We start from the raw sequence: 17,972 nt of genomic DNA on the forward strand, positions 1-17,972 counted from the left end.
TTTTTCCTCTGTGCTCTGTAAGGTCAAAGATAGTAAGGTTGAAGATAACATTTCGAAATTTGTGCTTGAAGTGTCAAATTTAGGGTTTAAAGTGGCAAACAGTTTTTTATTATTGTCATTATATTCTTTCGGAAATACAGAAGCGTCCGATCTTACCCGTCGGCTTTGACCCATGACGTCACAAATATGGCGGAAACGACCATAAACGACAATTCCAATATGGCGGATATAAAAACATCGCATACGTATCATAAACACTGAAATACACAGGTTTCACAAAAAGTCTAATGACTCTAACGGGACAAGCGTGGGAAATTGGGGGTTTTTGGGTGGGGAGAAACTAAATATACACAAATGTAGCCACCGACCGCCATACAAAACCACGCAAAACGACGAAAAAAATCATCATCACGAAACTGACCAAATACCAAAAAACGCATTCTTATACAGAATCAGACACTTCCCTTGACCTACATAGATCTACAGTAACTCCCGATCCCATAAATTAGGATCGAACACTTCCCTTGACCTATATAGCTCAACAGAACCTCCCGATCACATCCCCCGATACAAAACTCAAAAAACACTTCCCTTAAACCTACATACATCTACAACAGCTCCCGATCCCATAAATTAGGATCGAACACTTCCCTTGACCTATATAGCTCAACAGAACCTCCCGATCACATCCCCCGATACAAAACTCAAAAAACACTTCCCTTAAACCTACATACATCTACAACAGCTCCCGATCCCATAAATTAGGATCGAACACTTCCCTTGACCTATATAGCTCAACAGAATCTCCCGATCCCATCCACCAATACAAAAATAAAAAAAAAACACAAACCATAGCAAACAAACATTTCCCTTAAACCTACATACATCTGCAGCAGCTCACGATCCCATAAATTGGGATCGAACACTTCCCTTGACCTATATAGCTCAACAGAATCTCCCGATCCCATCCACCAACACAAAAAAAAACCGAACACTATTCATGCGGTCTTTCATATCCATTCCTGAACAAAAAACCACAACCAAATACACTCAATAACAAACTCACCCGACGTACAGCAATTACCATTACATTAACCATCACACAAAACCGTTAACTCACTAATACAAATTCCGTTTCAAAACCACGAACACAGCACTCACCACTGAGCAACAGCAAACTGACCCCAACAAACCAAATAAACGTAAACCATGAACACACCACCAGAGGGCACGACAAACACCCCCACGACATCTACAAACACGCCACAATCACAAACCAAACTCCGCGCCGTAATGACGTCACACACCACAACACGCTTACGTCACGGGTCAAAGCCGACGAGTAAGATTGGAGGTTTCTGTTGACCCATTCTTTCAATATATCATTTAAATCTGTTGTTATATGAGTACTAGTTTCTTCTAATTTTTGATTAATGCTTTCCATTAACTGTTTATTATTATCAGCTAATTGTTGCTTTAGTGACTTAAATATTTCATTCATTTCTGTTGAACACAGACAGTATGACAAAATTCACTGCATTTAGTATCTCATCGAATGGTGGCTGCTTCTGCCAGCTGATGGTGGTGTGCCGTTGGTGCTCATAGGATGCAACTAGGTGGCTATGTGCCGCCAGCAGTCAAAGATTTCCCCAGGTTGTTGTATTGAGATGCATCTGTAGCATGCCGCAGCACCCACGATTTCTGTGTCTCTCCATCAAAATTCTTCTTAGTCATTGATCTTTTTCGTGTCGCATGACACTGTAGTGTTGCTGATATTGGCAAGCAATTTTCAATTTAAATTCGCATTTAACTGCTTAGTTCTGCATCACTTGTTGTTTGTTGCCCATAGCAACTCTATCTTCTTGGTATACATGCTCTTTGTTTATTTGGCAAATTCTGTCGTTAATGCTCTTCTTTTGCAATTTTTCCTCAAGGACATGGTTTTCATATATGACAAAAAAATAAATAATATATCCATTTGTGTTTTGGTTGTGTTAGTTGGTTAAGTTTGCTTTTGTATCACTTGGTACTAGTTCACTTGCATCATACACGATGCATCACAATATTCTGTTAAAGGATTACTTCTATTTTGATGAATCTGACTTGTATGTAATTCTGGTTGCCATGCAGAACTTTGTGGACCAGCTGTGCTGTGCCACACCTGTGTGGACTTCTCCAAAGTGTCTTCTCCGCTGCAAAAATTGCTAAAGCTTTCCGACTAATGACTTATACCAAATTATCAAATGATGACTGAACACACATCTTCAATTTCAACCGTCCATTTCCAAATGTTTATTGCATAAAGGCATTTCCAGTTCACTCCGTTAACATGACGTAAATTAGCTTCTTCTTTATGAGAACTCAAAGAAGAGCACCGCTGATCTAACAGTAATGCAGAAGGTTTCCTATGTTAAAATCAAAAAACATAATTTGTTTTTCTCCTAAGAGATTCCATAATCCCGTTTATTCTGAGTGCATCTTATGGGTCCATAGACAGCATTCTGCTGTCTTCTAGGCACTATGCCTACTTCTTTCCTCGTTTGCCCAGCCTGTAGGAGCAGATATGGTGCACACAGTAGGTGTGTTGATATTTGACCTTGCTACTTTACTTAAACTTTGCGAACATCTTTAGCTGATCCGGAAATTCTTCGTACAGCAGAACATTGATCCACAATGTCCTGTTACACTACAAATTTTCCAAAAATATATTTCAGTTGCTCATCACATCTAGTACATACTTCCTTTGTTGTTCCATCTGATCCATTTTCCCAACCAAGTAAATTTATATAGAAAAAGGCCAGTGACTAGTAATCTGATCTCTGCCATATGCTGTTTTGTCATTCAAATTTGCATGTCTGAAAGCACATCTGTATTTGTAACATGCAAAGGATATATGACATATTTACGTTCTCGTTTTCACATTTCATGCCGTCATTGTAACTGTTATGAATTTTAATAGGTGCCTTTGAGGAGAAGGGGTCGCATGAAATTCGGGAATTTATGTTGTTTGATTTATACTGAAACTTTTTACAGGAACATGGATGATCTAATTTCACAACAGAAGGTATTTGCCATATTTTGTTCATTTTATCTGGCATATGTTTTATGTTGTTTTCTAATTTCATGACTTAGCCTATCACATCATATTGAGTGGATGTTCTGTTCTGTTCATAGTTATAAGATGCGCTGAGAAAAAGATTTTAACTGCAACAGACCATTGATTACTGAATTACATGTGTTGCACTTTCACGCCTTATTCAATAAAGTAATGTATGTTTTTTTCTTTCTGCAGGAATTAGACAAACAAATTATAGATTATACAAGCACCTACGAACCTGATGATCAGTTAGAGTGGTCTCTTGTCTTAGAAGAAATAAAGTCATTTATTAAAGCTGATGGTGTTGTCAGTGTTTTGCATGCAGATTCAAATACCATTGTGCTTTCCCACAGGTATGAAAAGTGAAAGGATATCTATTGATATATTACAAACCTTAAGTAATTAGTTATTTGTGTAGATAGGCCTAGTTATAAAGGAGGATAAATTAGTTGTACCTTTTAGAACATTATGTATTATTAAAATAAACATTAATTACTGATTTGGTCCACACACATTTAATGTAATGTAAAATCTCTTTCTAAGATCTTTTCCAAATAATTTATTCTGATTTTATTATTAGCATATTGCCCCAATATATAGGATTACTAGTCTGCTGCTTTCTTAAAAATTCAAACATTTTTGTTTCGGGCATTCGCCATACCCACACCCTGCTTTCGGATCGCCACATTGTGTACCGTGATTTGTCACTCCACACAATGCTTTCCTTGTATTCAATCATCCAATGTTTACGCTCCTTACACCAAGCAAGGCATCGTGTGGCATTTAGTGGCATGATGTGTGGCTTATGAGCAACCACTCGACCATTAAATCCAAGTTTTCTCACCTCCCGCCTAACTGTCATAGTACTTGCAGAGAATTCTGATATAGTTTGGAATTCCTGTGTAATGGTCAGCCTGTATGCTTTCGTGCTGTACGTGTCCCTTCATGTTTCCACTCCACTATCACATTGGAAACAGTGGACCTAGGGATGTTTAGCAGTGTAGAAATCTCGTGTACAGACGTATGACACAAGTGACACACAATCATCTAACCGTGTTCGAAGTCCGTGAATTCTGCGGAGCACTCCATTCTGCTCTCTCACAATGTCTAACGACTACTGAGGTTGCTGATATGGAGTACCTGGCAGTAGGTAGCAGCGCAATGCACCTAATATGAAAAATGTATGTTTTTGTGGGTGTCTGGATACTTGATCACGTAGTGTATGTGTTGTACAATAATGTAATATTGCAGCCACATGAAGTGGTACTTGTGAATACCATCTGCAAACTGTGTTCTGAATAGAGTTGGTAGTAAAGAAGTAATAAATTAAAACGCTGTATTTGATGCTGAAGTTTTACTGCGTGAACAGTGAAAATGAAAATGTGGTAAGGGATAAACTTTTTTTCCCATCAGTTTTCTTGGGGGGGGGGGGGAGGGAGTTTCAGCTCGAAAAAGTTTCTGGAAAATTTGCAGTTATGTGCAAAATTTGTTGCAAGTTTATAAGTGCTCTCATTCACAAATACTGGCTGCTAAGTCCAGATATTTGTATGCCATCAGTTAGGCTGCCTCAGGACAAAGACTCAGTTTCTGACTGTAATTCTTGTCTTACTTGATTAACCTTTTAACATAATCTACTTATAATGTGGTATCCACATCATGAGTAGATTATGACAGCATTTTAAATTCTGTCAGTAATTATGTAAAATATTGGAAATCAAATTTTTGTTGCCCAAGGAAGCAGTTAGACAGACAACCTGCAACTAGTATTGTGTTCTGAGACAGTTGCTTAGTAATATAGGTTTCTTCCTAAACTATTATTGTAGTTCTTTGTTATCTCTTAACGACACTGAAGTGCCAAAGAAGCTGGTGTAGGCAGAATACGTGCTTTGGTCAACAACACATATATAAGACAACAAGTGTCTGGTGCAGTTGTTAGATTGGTTACTGCTGCTGCAATGGCAGGTTATAAAGACTTATGTGAGTTCAAACATGGTATTGGAGATGGTGCATGAGCAATGGGACACAACATCTCTGAGATAGTGATGAAGTGGGGATTTCCCCATACGATCATTTCACAAGTGTACCTTGAATATCAGGAATCCAGTTAAACATCAAATCCACATCGTCACTGTGGCTGGAAAAAGATCCCACAAGAACGGGAGCAATGATGACTGAAGAGAATCATTCAGCATGACACCCTTCTGCAAATTGCTGCAGATTTCAATAGTGGACCATTAACAAGTGTCCGCATGCAAACCGTTCAACCAAACATCATCGATATGGGCTTTTGGAACTGAAGGCCCATTCATGTGCCCTTGATCGCTGCATGACATGAAACTTTACACTTTGCCTGGGCCTCTCTACACCGACAATGGACTCTTGATGACTGGAAACGTGTTGCCTGATCGGACAAGTCTCGTTTAAAATTGTATCGAGCAGGTGGACTTGTATGGGTATGGAGACAATCTCATAACTCCATCGACCCTGCATGTCAGCAGGGGACTGTTTAAGCCGGTGGAGGCTCTGTAATGATGTGGAACATGTGCAGTTGGAATGATATGGGACCCCTGATATGGCTAGACATGGCTCTGGCAGGTGACACATACATAAGCATTCTGTCTGATCACCTGCATGCATTCATGTCCATTCCGACAGACTTGGGCAATTCCAGCAGGACAGTGCGACAACCCTCATGACCAGAATTACTACAGAGTGGCTCCAGGAACACTTCCGCTGGCTAGCAGACTCCCCAGAAATGAACGTTATTGAGCATATCTGGGATGCCTTGCAGTTTGCTGTTCAGGAGAGACCACCACCTTCTTGTACTCTTACAGATTAATGGACAGTTCTGCAGGAATCTTGGTGTCAGTTCCCTCCAGCACTATTTCAGGCATTAGTCGAGTCCATGCCATGCCATGTTGTGTTCCGGCTCTTCTGCATGCTCTTGGGGGACTGCACAATATCAGGGAGGTGTACCAGTTTCTTTTGCTCTTCAGTGCATAATGCTTGAAGATCTGAGTTATTTCCTCTTGTATATGAAATTATATGCCTAGGTTTCATACTATTTTTTACAAGTGTCTGTAACTGACTGGATGTTTGAGAACCTACCACCAATTTCTGGCATAATTCATATGTTTATGTCTTAATGTAAAATGAATGTAGTCTTTCTATAGAACTTGAATTTTGTCGCCGCATGGACAATACATATATGTTAGGAGCATTTTCTCACTGGTGTCCCACCAACTGAAGTGATTGGGTTAGTAAGGTGCTGGACTTTTTGTTGAGAAGTGCAGGTTTCATGTCTGTGTAGCCAAGCTGAGTGGTGCAGTTGATAAGACATGCTCTTGAGGTCACTGTAGATGAATGTTGTGATGGTTCCTGCATGAAGTCCATGGTCAGTTCATCTCTGCATCCTTTTTCTGACCAAGCTACTGCTGTCTTTGATCTTAATGTCACTGGGACACAAGAACTGTATCCTCCCTGCCTTTTACAGATGTCTTGTAGATACTGTTCAGCATTTATCACCACCTAAGGTGTCACATGACTGTAAACTACATTTCTCATTTAACTAGTATATATGAACCTTCAAGTTTTGATGATGTGTTCAGTTGTCTCATGTTATGTTGACAGCATAGTGTGCAAGACAGCTTTGCAAGAGTATGTGTGAGCTAGTTTTACAGCTAGAAAACATAGTTCCTTGGTATTGTATTGAATTGTGAACTCTTTGACAGAAAGTTTGTCTTGACATCTGTTATAAATTTGGCGTCAGTGTTTTCCTCTCATATAAAGTCACTGTCTGATGCCATCATTTATAATATTTGGCTAGTTTGCATGGATACTGAAGATAAGCACCAAACTAAAGTTACCATACGGAACACTTTTATGTGGAGATGATTATGATTTTTGTTTTGTTACTGTCTGCAAAGCTGTATATTGAGCCAGCTTGCATAGTAGTTAAGGCATTGAAACTCATACTCTGGAGGTTTGGTTCAGTTCCCCCATTTGGTTGTCAACATATAAGTTTCCTGTGATTTCCTAATTCGCTTAAGTCCAATGTCTAGATGATTTTTCTATAGAGAAAACGGGCAATTTTCTTCCACATTTTGAGTTCATCCTCCATCTCTAATGACATTGTTCACAATGGGACATTTTAACACATACATTTCTTCTCCCTTGTAAAGTCATGAAAGAGGTTGATACTCTCTTCGTGCCCTTAGTCAGAAAAATAGTGTATCTCTGTAAAAAACAAAAAGAGAGAGAGAGAGAGAGAGAGAGGACAGTGTATTATATTGGAATGAATATTTTTAAAGTAATTGCAGACAGTATTTCGATACGTTATGATTATGAAGTTAAAATTATTTGCTTCATAACCATTACAGTTTTATTAATCGGCTAATATTACGTTGAAGGAGGAGGATGTTACTCCCCTGTTTTCTGCGGGTATACTCCTATTCAGTATATGTACAGCGTATTCTAGCATTTTACTTCAATCTTGCCAATGTTGCTGCTTGTATTTTTTGAACATGATTGTTTAATCTGAAAATCTGAGCTTAGATCAATGAAAAATTGCAACAAATGTGATATGGTGCAAATTGCTTGAAACATATGGACATACGTTTTTCAAGAAGGTCTTACAGCTGAAACAAATACTGAAATCCAAGGTGTCAAGATCAGACTGTGAATATGTTTAACTGTAGACATAACAGAATTGTATAAATACATGTATAAATTTTTATTTCATGTTTCTAGACTCAGTCCATTAACAACTCCGCCCGTTGAGAAGTCTCCCATTATGAACCTCACTCTTCAAGAAATACTCATAATTGGCAACTGCAATGATCAGGTCAGACAATATTATTGGTATAAACCTAAAATATTACTGAAAGTTTAAAAAAAATCTTCAAATACTTATTGTGCTGTGCTACTTTTTTAACTTCTACAGGTAAAATTTAGTGAACTGACAATGGATATGTTTCGAATGGTGCAAACCCTTGAAAGAGAACCTCAGGATGAATACAACCATATTTATGATGCATCTCCTGCTCCAGTGCGGGCTTCCATTGTAAGTGTTAACTACCATGTAATGTGTGTGACTTAGGACTAGAGATACATTATTATTTTTGTCTGGATGGGCCCCACAGCCTCAATATATTTGAAAAATGACATGATTCCACCAGACTGTATTTTAAATTACTTTACTACACTGCTAGCTTCAGACACTGTCCATTTTCGTGTGCATCCAAAAAACATACAAAACACTATAATAATAAAAAAGAAGAGAAAAACATGGAATCATACACAAAAGTTATGGGATACCTCCTAATATCTTGTTGGATCTCCTTTTGCCTGGTATAGTGCAGCAATTTAAAGTCATTGAAATTTCCCTACTTGAGCCAGGCTGCTTCTATAACCATCCATAATTGTGTAAGTGTTGCTGGTACAGGACTTCGTGCACAAACTGACCCCTTGATTATGTCCCATAAATGTTCGATGGCATTCTTGTTGGGCGATGTGGATGGCCAAAAGATGTACTCGAATGGTCCAGAACTGTCATAACCTGATGATGGGGGTCGCAATATGCTTATGTGAACCCCTCAGTCGAATAGGAAGCGATGTGGGATTTTTCAGGTCTTCCAACTCTTTGGCACGCACTACTTTGTGCAAAGGAATAAGTCGGCGACAGGGTCTAGCTCAGGTTTATCAGATGTCTGTGGTTGGATATTGTGCAGAAAGACTCGGGTATCTGGCTAGGGAGGTAGAAATGAAGAAACTAACTTCTGGGTTGGTACCTTGGTCTGATCATATTGCCTCGTCCCAAGTTTACATGAACATGTCGAAGGTTACAGTATCCAGGTCATAATTATAACGAGTTTAGAACATAGACGAGGCTTACTACATACTAGAACTGCTAGAACAAATAGCCTGCCGGGCCTATTACTTCGACTCTTTATCATCAAAAGGAGCCACTTTCTTATTGCTAAAATCGAACCCTCAGATTCCATTACATGTCACACTGTAAGTGACCATCAGTCATAGGTACATGTAAGCCATGACAGACTAACTACCCACAGTCCAGAGGTATCTGTAAGCAAGAATACAGTTCCTTCTTAGTGTATAGGTTTAATTGAATAGATTTTTCCACTGACATAATTTTCTGCTTTTGGCTGATGAGTCACGTGAGGCTTGTCTGTTGGCAGGAACTCTCGAACTGTTGAGCTCTGTTTCGCTGGTCGACTGGTGGCCTCTGCTTATAGATTTTATGTGAATGAGTCACATTTTTACCTGCAGTTCTCAATCAGCTAACTTGCAATCAGCATGTCTCCTTTTTTTCCAATCCCTTCATGAGCTCACTACAAAATGATATTCGAAAAAATCATAGCTCAGTGATGTGTTTGGGAACATGAAGTCCATGAATTGCAGCAAATGGGCTCCTGGTAGCTGAACGCAACAATTTCCAGTCAATGATCAGTTCAGTTAGACTAGAGGGCCCAGTTAGTTCCAAGTAATGCAGCCCAGGCCGTTATGGAGCCACCACCCACAAGGTTTCATGATGCCTTGTTGATAACTTGGGTCCATGGCTTTGTGGGGCCTGCGCCACACTTCAACCATATGATCAGCTCTTACCAACTGAAATCGGCACTCATCTGACCAGGCCACAGTTTACCATTCGCATAGAGTCCAGCCTATATGGTCACAAGCTCAGGAAAGGTGCTGGATGCAGGCAGTGTCGTACTGTCGGCAAAGGCACACACATGGGTTGTTCGCTGCCATAGCCTATTAACATGAAATTTTGCCACTCTCTCGTAATGTATATGTTCGCCCTACATCCTTCATTGATTTCAGGGATTATTTGATGCAGTGTTGCTTGTTTGTTAGCACTGACAACTTTATGTACACGCCACTGCTTTTGGTTGTTAAGTGAAGTCTGTCAGCCAGTGCTTTGTCCATGGTGAGAGATAGTGCTTGAAATTTGGTATTCCCAGCATGCTCTTGACACTGTGGATCTCTGAACATTAAATTTCGTAAAGATTTCCAAAATTGAATGTCCCATGCGTCTAGCTTGAATTACCATTCCACATTCAGACTATGTTAATTCCCTTTGTACGGCCATAATCACGTCAGTAACCTTATCACATAGGTATAAATCACAGCCCTGCCAATGCAATTCCCCTTTATACCTTGTGCATGCGATACTGCTGCCATCTGTATATGTGCATCTCACTATCTTGTGACTTTGTCATCTCAGTGTATAACTACATTGGATATAGAATTAAACAAACATAATAGTTACCTGTTGTCAGTGCTGGATTTTTAAGAAGAGTGGTTCCCATTCTGTGACCTTCTGGAGGAGGAGGTGGGGGAGGAGTGTTTTTGAAATTTAGACTTCTTAAATTATTATTTCAACACTTTTCTGTGCATTTTAAAAGCCTGAATACAACCTTTTTACTGGTAAAAAATAAAGTTCCATTGTACCATATCCCAAAATCTGCAGTTCTGATTTCTTGTTGTCAGAGGGTACTACTGGTGCATACCAACACAGATCAAACACCGTCCTTAGTAACAGATGTGGCCACATCATTGTCAGTTCATTAAAAAATCACGTGTATTGCGTATTTGTGTGCACTTTAGTCGTCAGCTACCGTCTTGGCATCAGGGAAATGAACCATGTAATATTTACTACAAATCACACTGCAAGCACCTGTTCAAATGACTGTCACATTTACATGAATGCACAGCCCGTGGTTTTTTAATGAACTGACAGCAGTGTGTCCACATCTGTTAGTATAAGTAACTACTATGTTTATTCAATGCTACATCCAATGTAGTTACATGACTTTCATGTTTTTAATGACCGTTTTTATTTTTTTGTGTGTTGTATGTTTTTAGATGCATTTGAAAACGGACAATGAAACCAGCAGTGCAAATAAAGTTATTTAAAACATAGCCTGGTGGAATTATGTCATTTTTCAGACATGTTATTCTCTTTATGTATAAAGCACACACTTCCATGAAATAATTGAAAAATTACTTGCTTGTTGCTATCCACTAGACAGTATGATATCAGAAAGATATATTTCAGCTTTCACAAAAGACTTACTTTATTTGATGTCTTCTTATTACATTGGTTCAATAATTCAAGCAAGGTATGAGTCCTCCACAACACTGCCCTTCAGTTGATTTCATTACTTTTGTGAGTAATTCTGTTCCATAACGTATTGTGTTCATCTTGTTTTTTTATTCATTTTTATTTGTCTTATTGTATTATTCATGTTTTGTGCTTCTCATAAATCAAACATTTTCTTAAATTTATTTTCAAATTTCCATTTTTCTATTTTTTGCCCTACACTTTAAACTGTTATACATACCTTGTTGTCTGTCTATAGTCAAAACATTGACAGTTCATTCATTTTAGGTCTTGAAATATTCATTTTCATCCTAGTTGGGGTTTCTTTTGAAATTATTTGTCTCAGCTGGCACATTTCTTCCTTTCTTGTGGCATTTATTTGTGCTGTTTTGCATTGACCTTGTATTCTAGTCTGCTCTGCAGTGTGACATCCCTTTCCTCATTTGTTGGGGCATTTGCTTTTCCCATATGGGCTATTTCTCCTGATATCATTTGCGTTTCTTCCAAAAAAATATCATGATGTCTGCTAGTATTGTCCTCTTTTTAATACAATTTTACTTCTTATTTGTGTATGTTGGTGGATTATGTAGAACATGCAGTCTGCTTATTTCTCAAACTGAAATTTTTGAGAGTTATGTATAGAACTTAAATGACTACAGTAGTAGCTGCTTCTTTCTAGTCTCTAGATCTTCAAACTTTGTTGTAAATGTTAACAGCGCCATGTTCACATTGTTGAATGCTCTGTTCTGTCATTAATATTCTGTTTAAGAAAGTATTCTAATACAAGCAGTATGTCAGCTTTATTTCTCTAGTCCTATTTTACTTTTTCTCCATATAAATCACCCACTTCCAAATTTTTTTTTGTACATTTTTTTACTCAGTCTTACACTTAAACATTGTATCTGTACATAGTCATGTAGTATTATTCTTGTGTTATTGTTATCAGTTGTGAGCAAATTTGTACAGTGGTTAGGATACTGGACTCATATTTGGAAGGAGTAGTGTTCAGATTTCTACTGAGCTATTGCAGTAAGAGATTTCTAATTTAATCTATGAGAGATAAGTAAAAATTCCATGGCATAGCACAAAGCTAGCCTTGATGTCAATGATTTTCTTTGAACATGTTGCACAATAGTATAAGTCAAATGAAAACTTGATGTGTGGAAGAGTTTTGTTTCTATGGGATTTTAAAGGAAATGTGTTGTACGTGTGTTATTCAAATGAGTAAAAAATTGATTCTCCATCAGTGTATGACAGAATCAGGTAACAATGAAAAAAAAAAGAAACATTTTCCAGATGTCCTGCAACATTTTGTATTTAATATTTCAGCTTCTTTAGCCTTGATCAGGTGACAGCTAACTGTGGCAACAGCTCAGATAACTCTTGAAACACAGATATAGACGATATGAAGTAAAATACACGGGAAAAAATCACAAAAATAATGGAATGTATGAAGTATGGGGGAAAGGAGATGAAACCAGAGGGAGTAGGGCTGATAGTGAAGGTGAAAATTAGCTAAAATGACATGAGAGCAATGAAATCAAAGAAAAAAATAAATAAAAGGGCCATAATAGTGGGATGCAGATCAGTGGCTGGATATGTCTCAAGAGAACGGACAGCAGTTGTAAATGGATTAGGTGAGATTCGTATGTGTGTGCTAGAATAAGGAAAGAGAAGGGGTGATAAGGTCGAAGTTCAACAAGTTCAAGTGGCACAGGAAGGCACGGGAAACAGCATGTTAAAATAGGCAAAAGAGAGAGAGATTTATATTGATAATTTATGTCGGGGTTGAAGAATGTGGGACATGAGATGCTGCAACAACATTTTGCGCTGTCAAGTGGCCATGTGTTGAGCACAGACGAGATCGTTGATTCAGTGTGGCTAATAAGTCATAGCCTGTGAAGTTTGGAAGACTAGTCCCTGTCTGCCACCTACCTATCCCTTCCCCTGCTCCCACTCCAATATTATACAACCTTCTGTTCCACCAAAGCACGCACAGATCTTTATCCACTTCTCTCCTTTACCGCTCCCCCCCCCCCCCCCCCCCAAACCCAAACCTTTCAACTGCACGCAGTACCCCTACCCTGCCCCACAATGTCCCTGCACGCTCTCACAAGCAGCACTACATCTTCCCCCACCCTTAACCTGCTATCACTCCCCCTCCCCACCCATACCACCTCCTTACCCCCACATCCTACACTGGATTGCTAATACCATCAGGCATAGTTGCTCTGTGTGATGAGTAGGCTGATAGATCTGTAGCTGTTATTATTATTATTATTATTATTATAGCCTGTTTGTCACCTTCTTCTGAAGCAAAATATTACAGTAATGTTCTAGTTTGAGGATACTGCCTACCTCCCTAGACATTCTATAAATAATTTTGTGAGTTCCACTTTCATTGCCTTTTCTTCAGCTTTCATCATTTTTATAGAAACATCATTTCCAGCTGTCTGTCTTTCACAGGTAGCAAGTGAGGAAACATAAATGTGCTTTAAGCAGAATATTTGTAAGATGGCCGCACAAATTACAATATAACCTCACTTTTACATTCCTGGAATTAACATTTTTCCACCGTTTATGACATTTTTCATCAGTCTTGTCAAATTTCCTATGCCCACGATGTTAATTTGCACCTGATTTTGCTTCAACATATTTATAATTTTCCCGCCATTTATGCATTACAAAAAAATGTTCGTGGAGAAAAAAATGACACTGGCACAATGTTGGCCATCCAATAGTGTTTACAAATATTACGTGGTTAAGTTTCCTGATACCAGGGCACTCTACTCAGTGGGTCCGCAGCTCGTGGTCGTGCGGTAGCGTTCTCGCTTCCCGCGCCCGAGTTCCCGGGTTCGATTCCCGGCGAGGTCAGGGATTTTCTCTGCCTCGTGATGACTGAGTGTTGTGTGATGTCCTTAGGTTAGTTAGGTTTAGGTAGTTCTAAGTTCTAGGGGACTGATGACCATTGATGTTAAGTCCCATAGTGCTCAGAGCCAAACTCTACTCAGTGTATTTGAACTGGTAAACATGTAACAGTTCGAACAATTCATGCGGTATCTCCCACTGTGTGGTGGCTGATTTGAGTAACTGGGTTCGTTTGAATGAAGATATCATGACCAATCACAACCATTTCCAAACTGTCTCTACTGTGCAACCGCAATTTCGTGATTGTTGTGATCTTCATGACACCTTTGTCGAACCATATTTAGCATCTTTCAGCATATGGCCACTTGGAGCGCTAGTTGATACTGTCATTTACTTTGTGTTGCTCAAATGTTTTTAGTTTAAACACAGCGTTGGTTACGTATGTTATTCATGCTGAGCAAAACATGATTCGAGAATTTATTCTATTTGTCAAGTGCATTATTGTCATATGTATTTTTTGTGCTGTTACACAAACAAACAATGTGAGTGATAGTTTGTGTGTGTGTGTGTGTGTGTGTGTGTGTGTGTGTGTGTGTGTGTGTGTGTGTGTGGGTGGGTGGGTGGTTTTTTACATTATTGATGAGGCACCGTATCTGATAACCTCAAAAAGATGATTACAGTGCAAGAGACGCAGAATAACACACATTCAAACACCATACAAAATACTTATTTACATATTTCCACTTGACAACGAAAAAAAAATTCTCGAAATGCATCATGCTGAGTATGAAAATATATGTAACTAGTGCAGTATTTCATTATATAAATAATCTGTAGGCTTTCAAAAACATTGATTATGACATGTGAAATTCAAACGTTCCCTCTTCCCAGACAGTTATCAGTTCCAGTTAAATCAGTGGTTTTTATTACATAAAGTGCAAGTGGGTATCCTATACATAACTTTTTCAGCTTAAAATGCTGTTTCCCACATTTTACATTTTCCCGTGATTTACACCATTTTTTCGAAGTCCCTTGAAAAGTGTAAAAGTGGAGTTATCTTATTTTTATTATTTAGTATCTGTTGTTAGATAATAGCTTCTAATGATGATTGTACTTTTTCTTGTAGGAAAAGAATTATGGTATTGGAGGAAGTAAAGGTCCATACCAGTTAGTATGCCAAGAGAATGGGGATCGACCTATGAAACGTGAAAATCCTCACAAATATTTGTTGTACAAACCAACTTTCAGTCAAATTATGGTGTTTCTTTCATCAGGTACAAACTTTTAGGAATTATTTCCTACAGCCTACTTGTGTTCTGAAATAGAGCAAATAATATGCAGAAGTTTTGAGGAATTTTAAAATGCATGTGGTTGCAAACTACCAGTTCAGCATAACTGCAGGATACTCTTAGTGGTCATAATAGTAGCAGTATCTGCACTAAAGCAATTTGAAGTCTAGTTATATTTATCAAAAATGACTTTAAATTAGAGTGACTCTCTGACTGTAGATGTGTGTCGAATACAAATCGATAAATCCAAGGTTCAATCAAGGATTTGCCTATTAATGTGTAGGTTACTAAACAATTGGTTGAATATACCAATGCTCACATAACAGAAAGTCAAGGTCATTCACCCCCAACAGGAAAGTACTAGCTATAACACAGTAATGTTAAAACAATTTATTGGTTTGATAAATGCTTTGGTTAGGTTTAAATTATTATATTTGCAGTAACCAGATTTTGTGAAACCCATAATTTTGTATCAGTGAAATTATTATTATTATTATTATTATTATTACAGAGACTAGTGTCACATAGTTAGGTTATCACATGTGTCAATAATATGTTACTGCATGATGGCTGCCTGTGCAAATTTCAGTACATGAAGCACTTATCTTAGAGCATGTGTTGAAGTGTTTAGTTTACTTTGTAATACTGTGGAACTGAATGTCTTGTTAGCTTTGATTCTCAATTATATCTACTGGCTGAAAATATTTTACTTTCTATGTAACATGCAAATATCACTTCCTAAAAGTGTGATCGGCATTGGTACCGTCAGTTGAGTAAGAGTGTGGTCAGCATTACACAAAGATGGTAAAAGATATCACCTTGGTTCTTTCACAGGCCAATAGAGGTAACCTTTGTTCTTCATGCAATGTCCATGAAGCATTAGTTCACTTTGAATTCTTGACTGAGATACACATGAAGAGATGTGAGTGTAGCTTATGTGTCACGTTTTGAGGCTGTATTTCTCCGTAGCTACACCAAATGAGTCATGCAACAGCATCTAAATATGTGTGGAAATCAAAGTCATGTGTAAAAAAGAGAGTGACATACTATAAATTATTGATTGGCGACTCCATAGTGTCCTGTGCACTACGACCAGATAATGGGTATACTTGGAAGGAGTCTATGTGATCGCCGTAAGCTTATTGACACCAGTGCTTACTAATTTAAGTTATAATTACAGCACTGAAGATGGTCACTAAGTGACCGAAAATCGATTTTGCGATAATAAACAAAAATATACGACCAATGCTGCCTCTCCTTCCAAGTATACTATAAATTGGTTAAAAATGTAGATGACTTTGAAGAAAGTGGCTCAAGCGGTAAAGTGACTACAAATGTGTAACAACTTTTTTTTTTTTTTTGGGGGGGGGGGGGGGGGGGCGGCTCATTGTTAACATTGGATTAAGTGCAAACAGAATTCATTTTCAAACAACAGCCAATGCAAATTCAACACATTCAGAGCGGTCTTTCAAGTGAATATGCTCAAGACTAGGTTTCAAGCATGCTTCAGACAGATGTCAATAATTATTGACACTGGAGGTGACTGGATGTATTGTTAATTGTGATTGCACTTTTATTTTGTTTATGTTCGATGTATGCATATGTTTTAGTTTGTTGTCAAATACATTTTTCTACTGGTTAACCTGACCACAATCTTACTCAGCGGACTGTATATATTTTGTTGGCTGTCATCGTCTCCAGTACAGTACATTTGTAAAAATACTACATTTGAACTGGAAAGGAATTAAGTTAATGACCCTAACCACGCATACATATTTGGGTATTGTAGGTTTCCTAAAATCACTTGAGGTGAATACTACGATGCTGTTTGCTTGATTTCCTTCCTTGTCCTTTGCTTGTGCTCCATCTTTACATCCTTGTCGATGGCACTTCAAACTTCAGCCTCCCTTCTCTCAATAAATCTGAAAGATAATTATGTTTGAGGCTTCATTGATATCTAAAAACAAGGAAGGAAAATGTGTTCATGAAGTGATGGTGTCATTGATAGCTAGCATAAAAATGCAAAATGTAAGTAGTGTCTTTGCAACTTGCCATTCATGCTGAGAGGAAAGGGGCTCAAATCCCATTCCAGCCATTCAGATTTACATTCTCTGAAATTTCTGTAATTCACTTAAGGCAAATGTTGAGGTGGTTTTTCCAGTAATTTGTTTTTTTGATTAAGATAAATTGGTTGTCACCTAAGAATTGACATTCACATTTGTGAATTTAGTTGGTTGGGCAGTTTAACTATATAAAACAGTCTTCAATTTTCTTCATATGCACAGCATTTGAAGGTCAGTGTCCAAACATCAATTTATGTGTTTTGCAGGATGCATGGGTCACTGGTTCAGTTGTAGTTGACAGCAATTCTCTCTCTCTCTCTCTCTCTCTCTCTCTCTCTCTCTGAAAACTGAACATTATTATGTATATATGTACAATTTTTTCATTTAACAAGAGAGGCGCTCTGCATTGCGGTGTAGCTTGCTCGCCAGGTTTCGAGAGGATGCGTTTCTGGATGAGGTATCAAATATATTGCTTCCCCCTACTTATACCTCCCGAGGAGATCACGAATGTAAAATTAGAGAGATTAGAG

The 17,972-nt window shown here is 38.2% G+C and overlaps 1 protein-coding gene across 2 annotated transcripts in view; it reads left to right on the plus strand.

Moving 5' to 3' along the window:
- Positions 1-17,972, plus strand: part of LOC124612997 (protein SCAI) — an 88,175-nt gene that overhangs the window by 9,960 nt on the left and 60,243 nt on the right. For both annotated transcript variants that reach the window (XM_047141550.1, XM_047141559.1), the window contains exons 6-9: positions 3,293-3,450; positions 7,847-7,940; positions 8,040-8,159; positions 15,217-15,364. In XM_047141550.1, the coding sequence (XP_046997506.1) occupies positions 3,293-3,450; positions 7,847-7,940; positions 8,040-8,159; positions 15,217-15,364 (520 nt within the window). The remainder of the gene's footprint in view (positions 1-3,292; positions 3,451-7,846; positions 7,941-8,039; positions 8,160-15,216; positions 15,365-17,972) is intronic.

The sequence above is a fragment of the Schistocerca americana genome, chromosome 1 (genome assembly GCF_021461395.2).
Source record: "Schistocerca americana isolate TAMUIC-IGC-003095 chromosome 1, iqSchAmer2.1, whole genome shotgun sequence".
Taxonomy (NCBI): Eukaryota; Metazoa; Arthropoda; class Insecta; order Orthoptera; family Acrididae; genus Schistocerca; species Schistocerca americana.